Here is a 23,458-nt window from a genome sequence, read left to right on the forward strand (position 1 = left end):
TCGGCCGGCCTGCCTGCCTGCCCGCGGTGCCAGCTGCCGGTTTCTCTTCCCTCCTCCTCGCTCCCTGCTCCTCCCGATCCCTCCTCCTCCGACTGGTCCCTCCTCCTCCCAGCCCAGCCTCCCCGCCCCGCGAGCTAGACGTCCGGGCAGTCCCCGGCTCGGCGCGCCCGCCCGCAGCAGCCTCCGCCCCCGGCTCGGTGCGCACGCCCGCGGCCAGGGCGGCCCGAGTGCCGAGCGAGTCCCCGGCCAGTCCCGGCGGCCGCCGCCTCCCAGTCCGGACCACAGGCCACCTCCGGAGTCCCCGCCTGGCCGCCGCCGCCGCCGCCACCTCCAGCGCGCACGGCCGCCCGACTCCTTCCCGGACTAATTGCGGAGACCCGGAGCGAGCTTCTGCGGGCAGCGATGCGACCCTCCGGGACGGCGGGAGCCGCGCTCCTGGTGCTGCTGGCGGCGCACTTCCCGGCGGGGCTGGCGCTGGAGGAAAAGAAAGGTAAGGGCGTGCCCGCGGCCCCGCGCCCGGCGCTCCGGCTGCCCGAGGACGGCTGCGCCTGTGGCCCGGACCGTGGGAGGGGCGCGGCGCTGCGTTTCTGGTCCGCGCGAGCCTGCGGCGGCCCGAGGAGGCAACTGCGGGCTAGGGGATCGCGATGCGGGACGCCCCGGAGCGCGCGCGCGCTCGCAACTTTCTTCACTTTCCTGCCCTCCCACGCGGGGCGGGCGGGCGGGCGTCCGGGCGAGTGCGCCCCGGGGGCTTCGGGAAGGACCGCGAGAACCCCTGCCACCGTTCGCGTACCTCCCGGGCTGCCCCGCACCGCGTCTTCCCCTGACTCGTGGGTCCTTCCTCCCGGCTGCGGCTGCAGCCCGGGATCGGGAGGCCCGGAGGGCTGGTCTCGGTCGCGAACTACCTGTCGCTGCCTGCAAGGGACTTGGTGTTCTGGTCGGCAGAGAGGCGGGTGGGGTCGGACCCTGCCCCAGGGCGCAGGTCCCCGAGCCCCCTCCCGCTCAGCCGCACCCCGGGAGCCCGTGGGGTCTGACGCTCGCCTCGGTAACGCCCGAGATTCACCTCCCACCTGCAGCCCTTCCGTGGCGTCTCCAGGCTCCGGGGGGCGCAGGACGGAGAGGTGCGACCGGCGGCGCGGCGGAGGGACAGCCGGTGCCGAACTTCCTAGCGATCCGGTCCCTCCCCGCCGGTTTTTTTTCTGTTTTTGGTTTTTTTTTCCAAAATAGGGCTCACAAAAAACTTCCCTCCTCAAAGTGCCGCGATTTTCTCTTGGGGATCTTTCTTTGAGCTTTCTGAAGATGTGGACACTGGGCCAACCAAAATATTACGTTTATTATTTTTTTTTTAAAAAAAAGCGGATGGGTGTCCACGGTTCACGTGCCCCCACAGTGCCCAGAGCCGCCGTGAAGGAGTTTGGCTTCGTGGCTAGGGACCATCAACCCACCTAACGTGAGAAACATGCGTTGGGGGGGGGGGGTTAATTGCTCCATTTCAAAACCCAGAAGCCCGGGTTGCAGGAGCAGGTCTGTGCTTGCAGCTGATGTCACTGGCCCAGGCCGCGAGGGGGGTTGGTGCGGACTGGGAGTGCTGGAGCGGCGTTAGCGCTGGGAGCCGCCGCCGTCCCGAACTTTGTTTCCACTTGGAATCGCTTGGCGTTTTAAACCAAACCGGTTCTCCCCAAATACAAACCGACGGCCGCCTCCTACCCCCCAGACGTTCGGGGGCCTTGGTCTGCAGAGGGTGACACCTGGCCGTTGCCCACCGCGGTGGTTTGTTCTGAGCTCCTCAGGTGGCCCGGCGGGGCGGCCAGGTGTGGGGAATCGCTGGCACTGAGCAGAGATTGGTAAAGACTCCGGAAAGACCAGCCGGCGAGTGCAGAGCTCTTTGGGAACATCTGGAGTTGTGAGGTCTTGCAAAATCCGGGAAAGAGGAGGTGGGAGTGATTGCAGGAAGAGTGGATGTCTTTTCCGTGGAAGCCTGTCCTCCTCCAAGCCTGACGGGCGCCCCTCCTCCCGCTGCGAGCCTTGAGGGTCCCGACCAGCGGAGGAGGGGGGGTGCCCCAGCAGTGGTCGCTCCCCCTTCCTGCGGCAGGGGACCCGTGCCCCTGCTTTAAACTAAACTCTGCGAGTACCTCCAGCATTACTCTTCCCCAGAAACATCCCCAGCTCCTTGCTGTTGCCCTTGTGAACGGGGCTGTTAGTGCTGGGAGGTTGGTTTTGGAAAAAATATATATATATATATAAATGCCACTTACGTTGCCTGTTAGTCCTGTGTTTGCTTAACACAGAATTGCTCCTGGAGGAAAAAATAGTGAGGCTAGGCAAGCAAATGTCATTCGGTGAGAGTGACATAAAAAGGCCACAATTTAAGGGGCGGATAATTAAAAAAATACCGTGAGATCTATTTACAAAAAGTGTTAAAGGCCCACGTCAAACAAATTCACTTGGTTTTGTTCAAGAAACGCAGCTCCCTTGAGCGAGAGTGGTTTGGTCCTGAGATCGAGTTTCTCCCGTGCTGCTTGCGCGAGGCGCCACTGTCAGGCGCGCTTTGGCGTGTCCTCTGGGTCCTTCCGACCCTGACAGCAAGCACGTGACATGGGTGCTCTCCAGTGTGGGGAAACCGAGGTACAGAGAAGCAAACCGACTTTCCAGCCGCTAGAAGAGGCAGAACAGGGGTTCTCGGCCCCAGCCTCCCCTCCAACAGCGGACTCCACTGCCTGGCGGGAGATCTGCTTTTAGGAGAGCATCTACTGTCAGGGGCCGGGGGTGCGGAGGAACGGGGCCGGGGACTGGGCTCCCCAGAGCGGTCCCGGGGCTGAACTTGGAACACATGGCCTGCTGCTCGGGTCTAGACCCCCGCTCACTGTCACGCGGCAGTCGCTCGGGCCGCCGTCCCTGGAGGCAGCCCGGCCACCGAGTGAACAGAGAGTCTGGAGAGTAATGGGGGGGCGCTCAGCCAGCCCCTGGCGCTGGCGAAATGGGAGGGGGGAGCCCCGGGCGGCACTGGGGAGGTGAGGGACCCTCCGCCCAGGGAGCCTGCCCTGGCCCCACCTCTGGACACTCTCGTGTCTGGTGGCTGTCACGCCCAGCCTCCAATGCTCAGTTTCACGGTCCACGGTGTTCCCAAAACGTACTCTGCCGCTGGTAGGGGCCGACCGCCAAGATCCCTCGGACGGCCTTCCCTGGACCGGGTCCCCATGAGAGCAGTACCTGCTCGGGAATGTTCTTAGAGGCAGTATCAGTCCAGACGAAGGATTCCGCCGTGTTTCAGAAGAAAACACTCTTTGGTTTTCCTTTGATCTAAGCCCCAGGACCAGCAGCTGGCATCAAACTTTTTCGACAAGAGCGGCAAGCCAGCTCTAATATCAAATGAATAATTGTGGGTGTTTAAGGGAAAACAGCCCCACGTGGGTACCCCGGGCCCTGACGTGGGGCGTGGGGTTCGAGTGTTGGGGACACCCAGCTCGTGGAAGGACCCGCCTAGGGAATCACACGGCCCTCACCCTATGATTGTTGTGTTTGTGTGTTTGCGCCTGTGTTTCAGTTTATACGCGATCCAGTAGGCACGGGCTTACTGCAAGTCGGGTTCTGCTCGCAGGGCTACGTGTTGAGGAAAGGTTGAAGTTCTGGTTCTAGCTCTAGGGGCTGCCCCCTGCCTTGTTTCCCTGGAAACGCAAAGAGACTAGAGTGGGCTCCTCGGGTCTCCCCTGAACGAATGTCGCGTTGTTCTCTTCTGCCCCTTACGGACGTTTGAAAACACGGTGAGAACCCTGCCTGGTCTCGGGCGATGCAGGCTGGTTTGTTCTTGGGCCACGAGCACAGACGGGACAGACCATGAAGCTGGTTCTCGAGGGCCGGTCCCCTTCGACGTCAGAGCTTCTGCTTACACCTCCCCATTCGTCTCCCTCCTAAAGGGTTGCCTTTTCTAGGAAAATCCCAGCAGTTGGCTCTTTCCACACCGTGTGAGGGCGGTCTGCCATCCGGCCCACGGCCGTAAGCACCTTAGTTGGAGTTTGAACCAGGATCTGGGTTTTTGGTTTTGTTTTTATAAGATTCCATTTATTTATTTTTAAAGAGAGGAGAAGGTGGGGAGAAAGAGAGGGAGAGAAACATCCATGTGTGGTTGCCTCTTGTGCGCCCCCTACTGGGGACCTGGCCTGCAACCCGGGCACCTGCCCTGACTGGGACTCAAACCAGTGACCCTTTGCTGTGCAGGCTGGCACTCAGTCCACTGAGCCACACCAGCCAGGGCAAGATTCAGGTTTTGAGCCTTTTGTCAAAGTATCAGTTTGGCTGAAATTTTCACTTTTTCAGAGTCATTAAGCCCCGCTTTCTTGCTTTCTTCTTACACATTTGGGTAGACGCACTCAATCCAGGGGTCCAGAAAGTTCCCTGAGCCCGCGGGAGCCGGAGAGGTGGTTCGGAGCCAGCGTGCAGAGGCGGCTTGTCGTCGTAGCCTGGGTGGGAGCTACGTGCTGGACTTGACCCTGCGGTCTCCGAAGGCACCTGGGCACAATGTCAGACGCCTGACCCCGTTGACTAAGCAGCCCTGAACTGCATACGCTCAAAATAAATGTCCCTCCTACCAAGTGTCAGCGGCTTGCTCCAGAGAGCCGAGGGTGCCGGCCAGCACGGGAGGGTAGAATTTCCTTCTGGGCCCCACGTTACGTCCTACCCTGGCGGCTCCTCACAGGAAGACCCGGAGTCCGAGCATCCTTCCCAACTATATCTGGAACGTCTCATTAACGAGAGCCTCGAAATGCAATTTAGGGGCCTGATGGCTAGAAGAGAGTGCCTGTCCCCGGGACTAAATACACCCACAATTGCACCCTGTCACTACGGGGCCTACACATGGCCTTGATTTCGTGTAAATAATTACATCAGTCAACCACTGTTGTTTGCCCTTCCGTACAAGAGCAAGCATGGCGACCTATTACAACTCGGGCTTTTGTTTGCATTTTTCCCTTTATGTCCCAACCGCAGTCAGTGACTTGGGCTGTCCTGTCCGAGTTTGGAGCTGCAGGGATGAGTCACGCGTGGTGCTTGTCTCAAGTGTCTGGCGGTCAATTAGGGGGAGAGAGATCCCCAGATAACAGGTGTGAAGTGGGCACAGGAGCAGCGGCAGAATTCTCTGCAGGGCAGACGTCCCCCGGTGCCAGTCTTCGCTTTTCGTTCCGCCCGCAGAGGGGCCCAGGTCGGGCCCCACGTGGCAGGGAGTCCTCGCGGGAGCCCGCAGACAGTGCACGGTGTTTCCCCGGAAAAGTGCGACGCGGAGGATATTCCGAGAGAAGTGCCCGGACCAGCAGGGCCTGAAGAGGCTGGGAATTCCAGGCAGTGACGGGAAGACAAGCGAGAGGTGGCGAGGACACAGCTCACAGAGGGCTCCGCTGTCCCCGTGCGGGAGGAGGGTCACCCTGGGGTTCTAAGCCAGGAACTGGTGGGGTGTGTCTGGCGCTTCAGAAAATGGACTCCAGCCACGACATGGGGAAGGGACTGTCGGGGCACGGTGCAAACGGGGAGGTCAGGGCAGGGGTGCAGAGGCGCCTGGGGAGCAGGAGCAAAGGGAATGCAGAACCAGCCACTCACTCGGGCTGATCCGGAGGTAGGACTCATGGATAAGTACGTGTAGTGAGTGTGTTAGGTAGAGTCCCAGGAGGACGGACACCCAGGCTTCTGACGCGGGAGCCTGGAGAGACACAGAGTCCCCCGTGGAGGCGACGAATGAGTGCTTCAGGAGCACTGGGGTGGGCTGGGGGGACTTCAAGGGCTCGGATGGCAAAGCCCAGGATGCACTAGAGCATGTGGGTCCGGAGCCCAAGAGAGCAGTGTGACCTTGAACTATTGTTTTATTAGCTGTTTCCATCGCAGGTGTTGTCTTTGGCTGTAGAACGCCCCGCCTCCAGCCTGTCACAGGTTCCTGGCAACACCCACATCGAGCCAGGCGGGGCCTGGATTCCCAGCTGCTTTCTGGACGAGGCAGCTCTGGTTCGCAGCCAGATTCATTGATTCGCCGCAGCGATCAGCAACTGATCAATAACACACTGTGCGTGCAGGCACGCTGGGAATCACAGTTGTCTGTTGCTGCGGGTGGTCAGATGGGAATCGCCATTTCTTGTGTGATTACTTGGTTTGCTACGTTAGTGGCTGAACGACAAAGAGTAGGAGGTGACCGTTTCCTCCATTTGAAGCAGTGGCTTTTGAACCTTGCACGGACCCTAGACTCACCCAGGGTGCTTCGGAAAGAGAGAGGGGCCTTGCCGCACCCCAGCCCCGGGGAACCTGGGGGCGGAGCAGCACCCGCCGGGGCTACAAGTCCGAGGGCAAGCCCATGAGTGCGTCGAGTGGTGTGTGTAGCTCGTGGCAGAGAAGAAACTACGTCTTTGTTCTCTGACTCGCATCGGGACCTCACTCATTTGCACCAGCCTCCTCCAGATCCAAGAACCGTTACATTTCATTAGTAAATCAGCCTCAAAGTTGCATTTTTTTAAATTGAATTAATCCGTGAAACGTCTACTGTGGCAGCCCTCACAGTGTGTATCCCAAGGCAGCAGCAGGAGCGCCTTGATCTTCGTAGAACACACCTTCTTAGAGCCCCAGCCCGGGCCTCTGGCTGGGACCCTCGGGCGGGGGGGGACCGATGGTCTGTGACCGCAGACCGCCCGGGAGACGCCTCCGCAGGCCCAGGCTGACGAAGCCCTGACACTCCACCTGCCCGCGCCCTGCCGGGCTCTGGCTCCGCTGAGGGGACAAGACCACTGTGCCGGCCCGTCAGGGACTCACGCGTCCGAGGGGCTGAGCGGGGGAGAGGCTCCTGACCGGCACTCCGCGATGCGCCTTACAACGGGTGTGGTTTGGGATTTCGGCCGGAGCCCAGTAGAAAAGGGGCTGATTCTACCTCTGGGATGGGGGGTGGGGGAGACTTTCTCGAAAAGAGAACATTTAGGTGGACCTCAAAAAATGAGACTTCTGCTCTGGCTGGCATAGCTCAGTGGATTGGGTGCGGGCTGCAAACCAAAGTGTCGCAGGTTCGATTCCCAGTCAGAGTACATGCCTGGGTTGCAGGCCATGACCCCCAGCAACCGCACATTGATGTTTCTCTCTCTCTCTCTCTTTCTCCCTCCCTTCCCTCTCTAAAAAATAAATAAATAAAATCTTTAAAAAAAATGAGACTTCTGCCCGGGCTCCAGGCACAGGGAGAAGAACAAGAAAGACTCGTGGGCCCGATGCCCTGCAGCTAGCCTGCCCTGGCTTGTCCTTTTATAGATTCAAATGTCTTATAGCATGGACGCCGAGGTCTTAGGATTCCCTGCTTTATGACTCTAAGTGGCCACGAGGAAATACACAATGTCAAAAGTAAAATGCCAGAGAAGTGACACACTTCACACTTAAAAATCAAAATGGTCCTTCGGTCTTCTTTTTTTTTTCAAGTAACAACTCAACGGGAAGAACTGAAGTAGAGTCTGGATAAAATGGAATGTTGATAGTTTTAACATTCTCTCCGCAGCATGATTTGACCCTAAAACTTGTTAGGAATAGGAAAAATGACTACTTCCCATCCTTTATGTAACTCCCAGCCCAGAAAGCGGAGGGAGAAAGGAAGCAAGGGTCTGTGTAATTGTAGACACAGTGATTACGCGCTGAATCACATTGAACTTGGAAAATGTCTGTCCGGTTCCTTGGGCCACTGCCACCTGTGACGTAGACCTGCATGCACTTCCTGGTTCACCGCGGAGCACCACGCAGGTGCACCTGTGTGTGTGCGGTTGGCGTGGGCACGAACGGGCGGATTGGTAAGGAAGGCTAAAGTGCGGCTATGGGGGCCGAGCTCCCTGGGGTGCCCACCCCCCTGGCCTCACCGGGAAGGAAGTAGCAAGTGCTTCTAGATCTCCATTTCCTTAGCCCTCGTTGGAGGAGCATCTGTGAAGGGTTCCCTCGGAAAGGCAGGCAGGCAGTACCTGAAGGTTCCCTGTGATGCACAGGGCATGCCGGCGATGTCGTAACGGCGTCATCGTGACCCTGTGCCCATGTGTCCCTCGCTCACCCCCGGCTCTGGGGGTAGCTGGTGCCCTGCACACAGCCTCTCCGGTGTGACAGGCTGAAGCTGGGAGCGTGAACACTGCCCAGAGTCTCGAGTCTTTGCCCCACTTGTAAATTCGTTGGTATTTTTAGAGTCTGCAGTGAGAGCCAATCACTCATTGAATCAGTGCAGGTCCTTAAGGGGCGGGGGGGAGTGTGCCCAGAAAATGTCTCGTCACTGTGAACGGGATTTGAGAAAGTTCTTCGGGAAGCACCTGAGCTGGCTTTTGTCTCAGCAACACTGACCGTCTGAACGCTGCAGGGAGGGCTCCTGGCCATGGCCCGGCACCCGACAGTGTCCCCTAGGTCATCACCTCGAATCGTGAGCCGCCACCACGGAGTAAAGCGGTGCTCAGCAAGGTCGGTTAGGCACACTGTTTCCAGTTTGCCCTGGTGCTAACTTGCAAAATCCGTGTTTGTTTTTGTATTGGGGGTTCTTTTTTTACTAACATGTATTTTAATATAGTACTAGATGGTGAAACAATTATTATCTCTTGTACGAGAAAAGGACCCCCATTTCCTCTGCCTCTGACTGAGTCCAGATGAGTGACAGAAAGATGAGTGGTAGCAGTTGAAGAATTACCGTGGCACCTGTTGATTTTTAAGGTGTTGACTCTCAGGGGCTTTGAAATCTGATGAGTTTCAGAGCTTTTTCTTGGCTTCGATTTGCTGCAAAGTTCATAGATAGTCGGAAACCTTATCCTTATAGTTACTTCTCCTTTTTATTTTTTCTATTTATTGATTTTTTTTTAGAGAGAGAGATTTATTGTTCCACTTACTGTTGCATTCATTGGTTGATTCCTGTACGTGCCCCGACCAGGGATCGAACCCACAATCTTGGCGTTTCGGGACAATTCTCTTACCTTATAGTTACTTCTTGATGTCTTTCTCTCTGCTGCCATTTCCTGGTGCTCTATTAGCCATCATGCATGGAACCATTTATGAGTGAGACTACTGCATTACCTCAGTCTGTTCTTCCTCCTTTCCTCCCTCACTCTTTTCCTCCCTTTCTTATTTGCACGCTGCTGTGAATAAACCTCCACTGAGAAAGAAAGTTTGACAAATGACTGCAAAAGTACACCATATATTGTTTTAAAGTTACAAGGTATCAAAGTCAGTCTTTGTAATTATTTCTAACATAAGATGCCTATGCGTGTCTCATACTTTGCAAGGTGCTCTTGCTAAAGGAGTTTTTCTTGGGACGTAGCTAAATGTAACTGCTTTCCTGATCTCTGTCGTTGGTTACAACCGGAAATAAAATGCGTTAGAGTCTCTCTTCCCCATTTTAGCTTCCATACAATAAACTAGACGGCGCCCAGGCTCCTCGCAGCTGGAGCGCCTATGACATCAAAGCAAACACGAATGCACACAAGATGTGAATGTAAACGTGTCGGTAATAAGCACCTGCTGGTCAGTATAGAACTGGCTCTCCTGGGGAGTCTCTGTCTCATTGTAATTTTTCTGGCTAGAAAGTGGAATGTGCCTGTCATTCATTAAAAATGCGGGAAATGTCCAGGCATTCTTGACTCAGGGAAGGAAAGGGGATACTCTCTCGGCCAGGACTTGACTGGACTTGTGGGGCAGAGGGGACTCGCCGAGCCAGAGGTCAAAAAGCCACCTGTGCCGGTGGCCGGGGCTCTTGGAATAACCATGCTGTGCACACAGAGGTCACTACCACTGGGTGGGGGTCTGGGAGCTTCCTCTGGTGCCGCGTGTGTTCAAAACCGCCGTGTCTGTGAGTGAGCGACCTCCCCAGGCTACACGTTGTCACCACAGACTACAGAACACATCAGACCGGTGACCCCGGCACTAGTCCTCACTAATAGTCGGAGGAGGGCACAGCTTTTTGGCTCCAGAAAAGGCAACGATAACCTGATCTCTAGCATCTATGTGACGTTAAATTTTTTGTAAGTAGGAAAAAATGTGTACGGGGCATAAAATACGAACACACAAACAAACAAACAAAAATGGACTCGAATATCTCAAGACCTGCTGTGCAAGCCCTTTGGGGACCAGAGTTAGTGACTGAGGCTTGTCCCTGCTCCACAGCTCAAGGAGGTGCAGGGAGGGGACCCGGGCCCCACCTTGGCTGCAGGGCGATGCAGGCCAGGTGAGCGAGCACCTGAGTCCTGATTTCCATCTGCAGAATGCAAATAATCACAGCGCCCATCACGTGGGGCTGCAGGAAGGACGGGAGGAGGGATGGTTCGGGTAGAGGACGCGGCGCAGGGCGGCCCCCGGAGCCCGTTCCAGCCCGTCGGAGGGCTGACTTGCACTGTGACCTCTAACCTCGTCCCCCCCACCCGTCCGCACAACCTTTACGATCCCTGTTATGTGTGCAGAACCTGGGCATGCTCATGTCACTTACCTGAGGTCACCCCCACTAGGCGTGCTGGGCCCCTTCTGTCCCAGCTGCCCACCCTCCGCTCGGGCGCCTGTGGAGGCCTCAGGACCCGGGCAGTGCCACCAGCCTGACTCAGCCCCGTGGCAGGACCCCCAGAGCACACCGACTGCCCCCCACTGCCGTCCTTCCACAGCGGGGGGTCTGCCTGTCCATCATTGGGCCACTGCTCTTTCCTGCAGAGCCTGGGCCTGTCTTTAAAACGCTCTTCCCCTCGCTGGGCAGCTGCGGCAAACTCCCGGGCCGTGGTTGCAGCAGGACCTGACGTGGCTGCTGCAAAGGCTCCACGTCCCATCTGTCTTCCCCCACTCGTCCTTTCGCCCCTTTGCCCCTGAAGCACCAGTGGCAGTGATGGCCGCGTGCCTCCCCAGGCTGCTTGTGTCCCTGTGGTCCCCTGGACGCCGGGGCCATCCCACCCGGAGGAGGACCAGCACCCTGCCACGGCCCTCGGCCCCTTCGGCAGCAGTTGAGCTTCCTGAACAGGAGAAAAGAACCGATCTGTGCTGCCCCCCCCCCCCGCCCCCAGTGATGTTCGGTCTGAAATGAGCCGGGCTGTTTCAGGCAACAGGCAGTGCACGTGTGATGGATTTTGAGCGCTGTACCCTGTCCCGGGGACCGCCACCTTCACCCAGGACTCCAGCCTGGGGACTGCCCTGGGGTTCCCATGTTCCCCCCATTCATCACACGCAGGCCTGCAGGTGCTCATAGGGAACCACGAAGATGCACCGTCTACCTACCTACCTACCTGTCTACCTACCTGCCCATCCATCGTTTTTGAATGGGCCAAGTGACAGCTGGTCATGAATTAACGTATGCTAGAGCCCTGCCGTCTCCTACCAGCAGCCTATAAAAGTTGTTTTTAAAGTTGTTTTAAATCCGTGAGTAAAAATAAATGGCTTTTGCTGCAAGAAACACCAAACATGGAAGAGCTAACACTTCAAAGATGATAATTCACCTCACCGGCATTGCCGGTGGCTGCTTCAAACAGGGTGCAGGTTTACGAGAGACTTGCTCTGCAGACGGGTCGGAAGGGGGTCTGACCTTCGGGCCGGGCCTCTCCACCCCTGAGCGTTTGGAGACACGATGGCGGGGTTGCAGGGTGTGCCCGGCGGGTCCATCTGAAAACGTGGAGGACACAAAGGGAGGCGACTGTCGTTCCTGGCACGTGGGGCTTTGGGAGGCAAACATTTATTTTCTTTGCATATTAACTTTACAGTGAGCATTTTTTTTTAATTTAAGAAGGGGAGAAAAAATACATGGTTAGGAAGGAAGGATTGAGGATGTTAATTGTATGGCCCTTAGATAGCGTTTTCAAAAACTTTCAAAACACATTTCAGAGTACTTGTGTGAGCGTAATACTTTGATGCGATTTCCCTCAATAGTATCTTTTTACTTCATAGAGAAGTCAGGAAGACTTTTTTAATCGTTGTAGTTCCTAGGGGGAAAAACCACTAAAAACAAAACACTGACCACCTTGTGTAAATATGAATCGTGGTTTGCTGCGAAGGCAAAGCTTTTGTTGCTAACTCTTTATTTTTAAAGAATCACAGATTCACAGGAAGTTGCGAAACAGAGTCAGGGAGGTCCCATGCACCCCCCGTTCCCATGGTAACGTCTTAGTAGCTAAGTTTTAAATATTTAGTTTGATATCTTATCTCAAATGAACCTAGGCTAAATGCTCGCCATCTTCATCAGCTAGTGAGGTGACATCACAGAAATCGTAGTCTCCACAATACTATTGAGCAGTTCATTTTTGTTTAAATGAAATGTTTTTGTGTTTAACGTTGGGAGGCCTCAGAGGCAGGAGGAGGAAAAGGGGGTCGAGGGTGGAGGGAGAGCACAGGTCCGCCAACAGAGAGAGGCTGAGCGATCGACTCAACAAAGCCAGGCCCTCCTGCAGCTTCTGGAGTAATTTGCACGTGCTGCACTTACATGCCATTCCGGTCGCCTGTGGTTAGGTATCTGTGCGTCCGCGTCACCTGTTCCATGTCACCGTCGTCCGCTTGGACTCCTTGGCCTCCCCCACTGTAAGGGCAGGTGCTTGCGACCAGGCCCTTCCGGGACGCTGGCAGCGGTCCCTCTCTCGGTGCGGACACTGAGCCTGCAAACATGGTCCCTCAGTGACGCATTCCTGGTTGGTCCGCACACATCCCTGGGTGTCGGGTGTCCCGTAATCAGAGTTCTCAGTCCTCGACTCACGGTCGCTGGAGAGAAGTGGCAGAGACCTGGAGGGAAAGCGAGGTTTTATTAGAAAACTCGGGATCTCAAGGAAAGCGTCCGACTTCAAAGTCAAGGCGGTGCGTCTGTTCTTCCTTTTGGTGTACGTGGCAGAAAGATTTCTCCAACTCAGAGTGAGACGCTACTGTTACTCCAATTTACTCCTCGTTGATGACAAATTATTTAAAAAACAGGGGCGAGAAAGGGTGGCGGCCACGTGGTGTCTTCCTCCTCCTCACCACGTGCCCAAGTCCCTCCACGGACGGCCTCGTCCGCAGGCACGCACTGACCGCAGAATCCTTGCAGGAAGACAGCGTCACTGGGGGTGTAGACACGCTTCCTTCCCTGTCACTCCCGGACTCGAGGGCCAGGCTCTCATGGGACTGTCTGCAGACCCGCCCTGGCGCAGAGGAGAGGACCTCACCCCCACAGGGCAGCCGGCTCCCCACCCACTGGGCAAACCCGTCCTCATTCTGCAGATCCTCCGGGGGGAGATTCCCGAGCCGGCCAGTGACACTCGCACAGGTGACCTGGCGCAGCCAGGACTCTGGCGGCAGTACCCGGGGGGGGCCCATTTGTTTCCATAGATCCGCCTGATTGGGCAGAATCTCAGGGGCGCCTTTCACTGTCATTTTTTTCAGTTTAGTTCAACCCCGCAGGCAAGCATTGCGCGTGTCCTGCGCACCGTGGGCCCACAAGCTGCTGGGAATCAGGGTCCGTGGGAAATGCGGGCTCCGCCCACAGGAGCCGGCCGGCCGGAACCCCGCTGGGTCCGCAGGCCCCCACGCGGTTTGTGAGCACTTCAGACTGGAATGCCGCCCCTCGGCGTGGTCCCCGGCAAAGCACGTGTGTGCGCGTTCCGCAGAGCCTCTGGCTCTGCAGGGCACGTCCCACTTTCTCAGAACTGTGGACACACTTCGCCTCATTTGCATAATCGTGCGAGAATTGCCTCGTTTCCCTTTTTGACCTGGCGATGGGGGCGGGGCGGGGGGGGTGCAGTGGGCAGCAAGTCCCCGGCTTCCGTGCTCACAGGGACCAGGGTCAGCCCTGGACATCGGCGCCGTCCTCTCAGTTCTAGGTTTGTTCCCCGGCGGTGAGGGGTCCCTTCAGTCGTGCGGCCCAGCAGCCAGTCGGCTCAGAGGTACCTTCTGCCGACGTTTATTCCAGATCAGAAATGCTGTGGATGCTTTCCCGGACTGGTCCGCGTCGGTCCTGAGAGCCGGCTCCGAGATGGGTGGCGGGACGCCAGGACGGGGGACGGGGCAGGGCGGCGGGCGCACCCGGAGCTGCCCCTCCCCCCTGGAGCGCAGCGGTGCGGCGCCGTCCCGCTGTGGGGCGCCCCGGAGCGTCCGCGCCCCGGCCAAGCACGCACGGGGGCACTGGTGACGACGGGCGGGAAGGGGGACTGTGACGGGGGCGGGGGGAAGAGGGCCTGGAGCCTTCGGGAGGCTTGGCCGTAGGAGAGGGCACCCACCGCAAAGCGATGTGTGCTGTGCCCCGCTCCCCAGAGAGCCCGTGGGGACCACGGGGGACACTCCCCTGGCTCGCGGACTGCTAACGTGAGCCCGAGGTCTTTGGCCAGGCAGCGGGGTGAAACAGGGGGGCAGGGGAGGGGAAGAAGCAGGCCCTGCCTGGTGCCCCGGACCCCATGGGCAGCCGTGCAGCGGCCCACAGAGGACGGGCTCAGACCCGTGACAACCTGAGGGGAGCGACCGCTGCCCAGTGGGCGGCTCGTCCACCCCCTTTGACTGAGCACCTACTATGCGCCACGGCCTGAGCTTGCTTCCGGGATGCAAATGTGTATTTGGTTCCCGTCTCCCGCTCGAGGAGGCGACTGAGCACCAGGGGACACTTGGGATACTGCTCTGAAATCGTCTTCTCGTAGCCGAGGGTGCACTTGGGGGAGGGCCAGAGAGTGTTGTAAGATCTTTTTTTCAACTGGAAATGCCCTCATCCATGTTATTCATTTAATTCTTTTTAAAGATTTATTTATTTATTTTTAGAGAGGGAAGGGAGGGGGGGAGAGAGAGAGAGAGAGAGAAACATCCATGTGCGGTTGCTGGGGGTCATGGCCTGCAACCCAGGCACGTGCCCTGACTGGGAATCGAACCTGCGACACTTTGGCTCGCAGCCCAAGCTCAATCCACTGAGCTACACCAGCCAGGGCCTTTTTTTTTAAAATAAGATTTAAAAATCTTGTGTATTCCTTTTGGATATAAGCTAAATTCTTCTGAATTTATGTAGAGCCGGAGCCATGCTGAAGCAATAAGTCACAACCACTGCGCGTGTGTGTGTGTAAGTCACACCTAACGATGATCTTACTATTTTAAACAGTCACTTGCATCTTAAAGAAATGAAGCAGAGAAAAGAAAGCCGTTGTTTTATATTTACCCGCATGTTTGCTGAGTTTTCTGCTTCAAGCCTGGAATCTGGCCCTTTGGAGGTCAGGAGTAGTTTTTTTACCCCAAGAAAATGGAAAAGGCGGATTTGCCTACACACTGGCTGCAGGACCGCTGTTCATCTATCCTGCCTTCCTTCAAAGAGATATGAATGCTGAGACCAATGGCTAAATTCAGGTAGGGTTCAGAGATACTTAAGAAAAAGGTGCACTTTGAAGATTTGCTAATTATGTGAGTTCTCTGTTGGATAAACATGGGCAACTTTTCAAGGGGTCGAAGCTTTGGTAACACGTAAGTGGGTGGATTGGACCTTTGCAGTGTTTCAGAACTGGTTTGGTGTCCTGCGAAGTCACATTGAAAAGCACTTCCCTAATCTAGTTTTTACTTTGTGTTTTGTCATCTCATGACCACTGTAATCAGAGAGAGACATTCTTTGCTTCTGTTTTCCAGTGCCTACTTATGAAACATGCTGTGTTTTGGGGACAGCGTGCCTTTTCCCAGGAAATCTCAGGTTGACAAAAAAATAGGCACTGGATGTTTATCTGACGTTGTTTATGGGAGCAGGAGAAACGCAGCCACCCTTGTATACACGGTGCGGTGCGCCGCTAACTGGGGCAGAGGTCACCGGCACGCCGGAACGGCTCTGTAAACAGCAGGTGGGGGCCGCCGTCCCCCGGCAGAAGACGTTTGCTGCTGCTCCTCTAGGAACAGCACGAGCGTTCTCTGTGTGTGAGACGTGCATTTGCTTCTGCTGGGAAATCTCCATTTCCGTGGCAGGGATCCCGACAACTTCCTGGTCTTCTTCCCCTGAGTCAGCGAGGCCCCTCGGGACAGCCCTGAGTGAGTTCAGCGGGGCCTCTCCCTAGTGGCAAATGTCCCGGCTGTGTGTCAGAGTCATCGGCTGTGCATGGAGGTTTCCCCAGAGGCACGGAGCGGAGGCAGCCCGAGCTTCTGCTGCAGTGCTCTGAATGGCGTGGCCGAGGTTCAAGGTCCGGTTCGGCTTTCTCGCTGGGCTGTAAGCTCCGTGCGAAAAGATGCCATGGGGTCGGTCATTCGGCCCACAGGCCAGGTGGGCTCTGAATCAGGCCAGGTGGGCTCACTGACCAGCATGAGTGCCTTGTAAAACGTGGGACTTGGTCTAAACCAGCAAACAATGGGGTCGGAGGGAGGGATCCCAGTCCACGAACTTCCTCGTGGGTCTTCCTCGGCTTCGGAAGCGCAGGGAACAAGCGTGTCTCAAGGAGAGTGGCGAGGGCTCCTTACTTATTTCACTCTTCCTGGAATTCGCCTCTGAAGTGAGGAGCATGCATTGGCTTAAAAGTGTTTTTGAGGAATTAGATGTTGGGTTAAAACTGAATTATCAAGGAAGAGCACACCTGCTTCGTGCCATCGTGATTAGCTCCCTGCCCGGGGAAGGGTCGAAGAATTCTCTGCGGTCTGCCCCGTCATCCCAGTGACGCAGGGGTGTCGATTTCTGTTTCCTTTCAAAAATTCAGATGAGTAGAAATTGGCAGGCAGTTCAGAGTAACATACGACCTTCCGAGTCCCCGTCGTAATGAAGAGAAAGCTAATTATTTTTTTGCATGGAAGACGATGAAGCGATTTTAAGTGCCTCATCGAAGGGGGTAACCATGACGACTCTTCAATATTACATCAAAGAGAAGTAGGTTGGACTCTCTTTGGCTGGGAAGTAACTATGGACTGTGACCTCCAGGAGTGCTGGGCCCAGGGAGCTCGCTCCGCCCTGGAAAGTTGTGACCGTCCCCGTGGCCAAAGGCAGGAGTCACGTCCTATCTGCCTGCGGGTCCCGCCCGGCCCAGCGTTGGGGCAATGGCGAGGAGATCACAGGCCCTCACTGAGGAGTCATTAATGAAGTGAAACTGAATTTCAGGGGCAGGAAAAGCAATGTTGGTCTAACTCTATGACTCCTGTCCCGAGTAGCACCTGCTTGTCAGCTCTGGGCACAGTTTGCACCGTTTCTGACTTATCTTTCCAAGGGGCGGGGACGGGGTGGCAGTCTCCTTCACAAGGGGGACCATGCAGGGCGCTCTGCATAAGCATGTGAGGGGGTTACGACCTTCGAAACTTTTGAACCACCTACTAGGTGATTTTCTTGAATCTTTACACCAGAAGCCATAGCATAGAGGGAATGGGAAACAACATCAAAGCAGAGTAATGTCCGAGGGCCAGACTCTGCTGTCACAGGTGGGTCTGCAGGGGAGCATGGACTTGACTTTGCTTGGACAGGGTTTGCAAAGGGTTCTTTCCCGTCTCACCTCGGCGGATGGAAACCAGCCTTGCCGGTGACTCTGTCGGGGCGTAGGAGCAGTCTGTGAATCTCCGCTTGTTGTCCGTCAAGCAGACTGCCCCGTTCACGTGGCCGGTATGATAAACGGGCACCCTTTACAAACAGAAAACACAGCACTCGGTTAGCGTATGTTCCACTTACTCCACATCAAGTGGCGCCTGTCCTCCAAACTGCCACTCAGCGACTGTCTGCTCCAGGCGCGGTGTTCGCCACCCTCAGAGGGAGGACTCACAGTACAGCCCGGGGCTGGGGTCACAAATCAAGCCGTAGCTTCGGGAACATGGAGAACTGGGCCAGTGGCTCTCAGCTGGGGACAATTCTGCATGCCGCTCCCTGCACCTCACCGCCCGAGGACACCTGGCCACGCTGGGAGTCGTTTCTGGTGTTCACACTGGGGTGTGTCACTGGCGTCTAGTGGGGAGAGGCCGGGGCTGCTGCAAACATTCTTGCGTGCACAGGACGGCCCCCGCCACAAAGCACGACCCCGGCCCCAAATGGCCGTGGTGCTGGGGAGAGAGGCCCCGGATGGGCCCTGCCCCGCCACAGTTGGCTCTGACGCGTCTGTTGTCTTTGTGCTACCCTGGCCTGCGCTCCGATTCATTACGCCTCTCGCTTTGGAGTTAATCAGTCCTTGGCCTGGGTTTTGTAGGGGCCCCAAGTGCAACAACCAGCAGGGAGGTTGGCATTCCTGAGAGGTGCACCGGGGCCAGCATTCCAAGTTCACCTGCACCGGCTTGTCCAACCTGAACACTTACCAAGTGAAAGCAGGAGTCGTGTGAAGGCGCCTTGATTGTCCCCACCCATCGACTTGCTTACAAAGGAGCCAGGAGGCCTCGGAGTCAGGGCTGGCTCCCCCCGCCCATGGGAGAGACCACGTACATCGGACATAAAACGTGGACTCCTGTTTTTCCTTCTTTTTCCCTCTCAGGGCAGCGCCGGGGCAGCGAGAGGTTAAGCAATCGTGCGCCACCTCCCTCCCTCCAAACCAGAAGAAAAACCAGCCTGTTCTGGCCTGGCTTTGTCTGGGACAGAAGGCAGCTGCTCGGTTCTGAGCGCTCCTCTCTCTGACACCAGCCTGCCTGCCCGTGGCGGGGGTGGGGGGGGGGGGGGATAATGTGCTCAGGAGCGTGGATCGCGGCAGCCGGTGGCAAAGGACACCCATTGCTGCTTCCTGGGTCTCTGAGACAGTGGTGTCTGCGCTGAGGTTTCACAGCGGTGCGCCTTCCGCCGGGCAGAGCACACGCCAGAGCCAGGGCACCACCGACCAGCCGCCCCACACCTCCTGCGGAGTCAGGACGCCCTTAGCGGTGCCGAGGGAAGCGACTAGAACCTTGGAGCAGCTGCACACCCGTGGGGCGTGCGCAGGGCGGGCAACCAAGGGTCTCGTTGGAATCAGAGGCCAGCTCACAAAACAAATCGTGGCTGGGAGTTTGATTCCAATAACACCTTTTGTCCCATCATGTATCATAAAATACAATTTGTTGAACCGTGGAGTCACACCTGTAAGAGTGCCTGGGTGCTCCACACGTATTTGCTGAGTGAATAAAGGAGCTCAGAACCGGGCCCAACTCCCCCATTTCACAGAAGCAGAATCCCGAGGTCCATAGGCCCCTGCTGTTGCCAGGGAGCGAGGGCACCGGTGCGGTTGGCATGGTCCTGTGAGTCGTGTGCTCGCACAGACGCCCCCGAAACACATGACGAGCACCCTTCTGGCATGGGCACCTTCCCTGGTCCTGTGCCCAGCCCTCTGAAAAAGAGCCCCCCAAATTGCTTAAGCTTGCAGATCCACAGAATTCAAATCACGGCCCCCACCCCGCCAGGTGAGAAAATCAAAAGAACGGCCATGAGGTTGGAGACCTCGACAGAACTGTTTGTTGAAAAACAACGAAGCAGAGATTTTCACAAGTTTGACTCCGTTCAGCAAGATTTTAGGAAGTTTGCGTTATCCTGTCTATCAGTTCCTGCTCTGCCTACACTACCCAAGCGTCCCCATCCACTTACAGATCTAAGAAAATGAGCTCCAAGGGAGGACTCTGGAGGGGGTTCCCGGGGGGCCGCAGAGCCCCGGCATCGGCCCCAACCCGCAGTGGCTGCGCCGTGTACCGGGAGCACCTCCCGGTGCCTCCGTTCGCTCCCCGTCAAAGACCACGTGGCACGTAGATCGGTAGGGAGGACTCCGGGAGGTAGCACAGGAAAAGGGCCTGGCATGTGGAAAGTGCTCAGCAAACATGAACTGTTTCATTGCTCCTGACACCGTCCTCGTCCACGGTGTCGTTTCTAGACCGTTGCCATCCGATGTGGTCGCCATGAGCCACGTTTGGTGGCCGCTAGGCCCTCTAAGTGTGGCACATCCAAACTGAGGGGTGCAGAGAGTGTTAAAATGCACGCTGGGTTTTTGCAGACGTAGTACAAGAAAAATAGGTTAAAAATCTCCTTAATATATTTTGAAATTAATTACACACGTTGAAACAGAAAGTCTATTGCATTGAATAGTATGCAGGGTCCGGCAGAAGTAAGGCCTGCTTGAGTGCAGTTGGTAGGGTCAAAATATGGGTGCAATAATTTATAGATTTACTTTGAACATTTTACCTAGGATGCCATACAGTGTGCTTGAGTGTGATGTTGTTGTGTTGCAGAATCACAGGCTTACGGTTCTGCAATAAAAATTTTTGTAACGAAACAGGGGCATTATTTGTGCCAGACCCTGAATATTGAAGTTGTAGCTTTCTCTTCCTACTTGTTTACCAGCCTGGCTTCTGGTGACACGCGTGTTCGCACGCCAGGACTGGATGGACCACGGGGTATGTGCACCAGGAGGGCCCAGAAATGTGCTGCGTGTTCGCTTAAAACCTCCGAGTGTCTCCTGGTCTCCTCCCTTCCAGCCCTCACATCTCGGGCCCAAACCCTTAACTTTTCTGGGCTTGCTTTCTCTGGACGGTTGGCTTTCATAGCTTGAAAGAATGAGCATCTAGACAAACACGGATTTAATTTGCTTTCGGGCCTTTCTCCTCCGGCCAAGGGGAGGAACTGTGGACGCATAAATCTGCCTCCAGTATATGGGGCGAGATCCGGTTCCTCGCTCCCAGAGACCCACCGGGAAGCGGCCACCACCCTTGTGGTGGCTTCTCAGCGGCGCGGGGCCAACAGTCAGCATGGTTGTCACGGGCAGCGCTTGGCCGGGTGCGCCTTCCCTCAGCGGCTCCCAGCTCTGCGCCCTAGACACATGCTCACGTTAACAGATGTCCTCAAAAATAAAGCAGCATTCTGTGGTCCAGTAAGCTCGGAAAACTCGGCATCCACAAGACGACTTCTTGTGCACATTGCACCTTAAAGCGTCCGGACACTCCCACCACGAGCAGGCCTGGCTCACGCTGTGACAGCCCACAGTCACTCGGGTTTGCTGGACCACAGACCCATGTATTCCAAGGGTGCCTGTGAGACCGCACACCCCACGTGAACAGCAGTTGCAGAGACAGTCTTTCAAACAGTGACCAGGATCCGCTCCCCTGGGTGCTAGTTTTTAGGGACAGCAAGCTGAAAGCCTCCCTTTGAGAAGGGGTGGGACACCATTGTGTGCCGATCGCCTCTGTTGGAGGAAGTCGTCGATAAGTGTGCTCCTCTTAAACGAGTGAGGGGGAGAGAGTGACAATGGCTGCTGAGCAAGCTTGTCCCCTCTTACAAACCTGTCCTTCTCCTTGGTTTGAGGAAGGGCACTGGAAAAGGAAGCCTTGTTTGGGGAAGTAGAATAAGGACAAAACGACGCAGGGTCTGCCTCTCATGTATGCTTATGTATAATCGGTCTAGTTCCTGGAAGTAGTTGAGGCGTCTCATGACAGGTACCAATATGACAGAGCCGGTCCCCAGAGACGGACCTCCAGAGAGGTCACAGTGATGCGGCCACACACAGAGGCGGACCTCCTAGAAATGGCGCTGGCCGCTGGGGGCTGCCACCACTCAGCAGGAAACCCAGCTCTGAGCCCCCAGCGGCAGGGAGGGCCTCGGCGAGGCCATGGTCCCAGCTCCTGGCTTGGTTGTCAGCCCGGTCACAGTGTGCCTGCCTGCTCTGGGGTACCTCCTCGGGGTACCTCCTCAGGGTACCTCTCTGAGCACCTGGTCACTGCAGGTTTCAGCACGCAGGGCTGCGCCTCCCTGGAGTGTTGTTAGGCAGAAAAACTTCCTAGTGGGAAAGGCTCGAAAAGGAAGAAACCTAATGCATTCAGCCAAAATGGTTTTCAAGTGAAAAATGTGTTTGCGTACTGGATTTGACCGGCTGCTTTTACAAGATCAAAACTGGCATCAGATTTATCTGTGTGCAACCATATCTGTGAGAAAGGGGTCATCCCCAAAATATATAAAGAATCATACAACTCAATAAACAAAAAACAAAGAACAAACAAATACTCTATCAAGTAATTGGCAAAAAATCCAAATAAATATTTTTTCAAGGAAGACGCACAAATGGTTAACAGGTACAGAAGAAGGCACCCACGTCAGGGAAATGCAAATTAGGACCAAATGAGGTATCTCCTCCCACCTGTCAGAACGGCTACCTACCTACCGTCAAGAGGACAAGAGAAATGGTGGCCAGGATGTGGACAAAAGGGAACTCTTACGTAATTGGTGGGAATGTGAATTGGTACAACCTTTACGGAAAACAGTGCGGAAGCTTCTCAGAAACTTAAAAATAAAACCATCGTATGATCCAGTAATCCCACTTCTGGGTATTTATCCAAACCAAATGAATCCGTATCTCAAAGGGAAATCTGGCCTCCCAAGTTCACCACATCAGGATTCACAACGGCCAGGACATAGGAAACAACCTAAGTGTGGTAGACGGGCGACTAGATGAAGAAAATGTGATACATTGGAATACGGTTCAGCTATAAAAAGAAGGAATTCTTGCCATTTGCGGCCATGTGGACGGGCCTGGAGGACGTTGTCCAAAGTGAGATAAACCAGGCAGAGAATAATAAATCCCGCATGATCTCATTTATGTGTGGAATCTAAAAAACTAATAAGAATAATAAGGTTGAGCTTGTAGAAAGGAGAGCAGAGCCGTGGCCGCCAGGAGCTGGGGGGTGAGGGACGTGGGGAGACGTCGGTCAAAGGTGCAGACTTTCCGCTAGAGGGGGAATGACTCCTGGTGGTCCGGTGGGCTGTAGGTGGCGAGACCGTACTGCGTACATGGAGCCGGCCGGGAGAGCGGACCTCCCGTGTTCCCAGCACGCGCACAGCTGTGTGGCGATGGAAGGCTCGAAAACAGACCTGTGTGCTTTACCACCCAGCACATACGACAACACGGCTAGGGAATAGTAACTCAAAACTGTGTTAACACACTCATTAGCTAGGAAAGCATCCCCCTGGGGAGCAGTATACTGTCTATGTGCGTTATAATGAAGTAACTAATCGGTTACTGGGGGGACATCTTTAAAAATGTCTTTTGGTGACAGGGGTGATGAGCAGAAATGTGTAGCTCCTGCCATCCTAGGCTGTCACCAGCTTTCAGTCCACAAAGAGGGACACACACCTGACACTGGGGTGCCGTGTGACTCGTAGGCAACAAGCGGCATGAGCGGGTCCAGGGCCCTGCATGGAATGTGAGTTGTGAGCACTGACTGATGAAGTCGGCAAAGTTTAGGTAAACACAGCTGGGACTGCCCCGTGGCCTTTGGGTGACCTTGACCCTGGCTGCCGTTTACCTTTGGAGATACGAAAATCCAGCTCTGTGCCGTGGCAGAACCTTGCACGGTGCCTTTCTGGTGGTTTTGTCTGTCTGTGTTTTTGTTAGCAGATCTTTGTGGAGCCGGTAGAGTAGTTTATGCACAGACCGGGCTCACCCGGGGCTGCATCTCTCACGGGCGCATGCATGGCCTCGGGCGGGATCCAGGGTCAGGTTCCCCAGCCCAGGAATGCGGGCGGCCCTGAGCGGACAGTCTGCAGCTCGGGGCGGGCGCTCACGGTCACTGCGTGGCTCCGCCCCCGGCACGGCTGGGCAGAGCACCCTTGCAGCAGACTCAGAACTCAGACAGGCAGACAGGGAGACAAGCGAAATGGCCTAGA

General features: G+C 55.9%; 1 protein-coding gene across 2 annotated transcripts in view; it reads left to right on the plus strand.

Moving 5' to 3' along the window:
• Window positions 1-263: 263 nt before the first annotated feature.
• Window positions 264-23,458, plus strand: part of EGFR (epidermal growth factor receptor) — a 141,378-nt gene continuing 118,183 nt past the window's right edge. For both annotated transcript variants that reach the window (XM_045827089.1, XM_045827090.1), the window contains exon 1: window positions 264-490. In XM_045827089.1, coding sequence (XP_045683045.1) covers window positions 403-490 — 88 coding nt within the window. In that variant the 5' untranslated portion in view covers window positions 264-402. The remainder of the gene's footprint in view (window positions 491-23,458) is intronic.

The sequence above is a fragment of the Phyllostomus hastatus genome, unplaced genomic scaffold (genome assembly GCF_019186645.2).
Source record: "Phyllostomus hastatus isolate PE091 unplaced genomic scaffold, TTU_PhHast_1.1 phas_scaffold_78, whole genome shotgun sequence".
Lineage (NCBI taxonomy): Eukaryota > Metazoa > Chordata > Mammalia > Chiroptera > Phyllostomidae > Phyllostomus > Phyllostomus hastatus.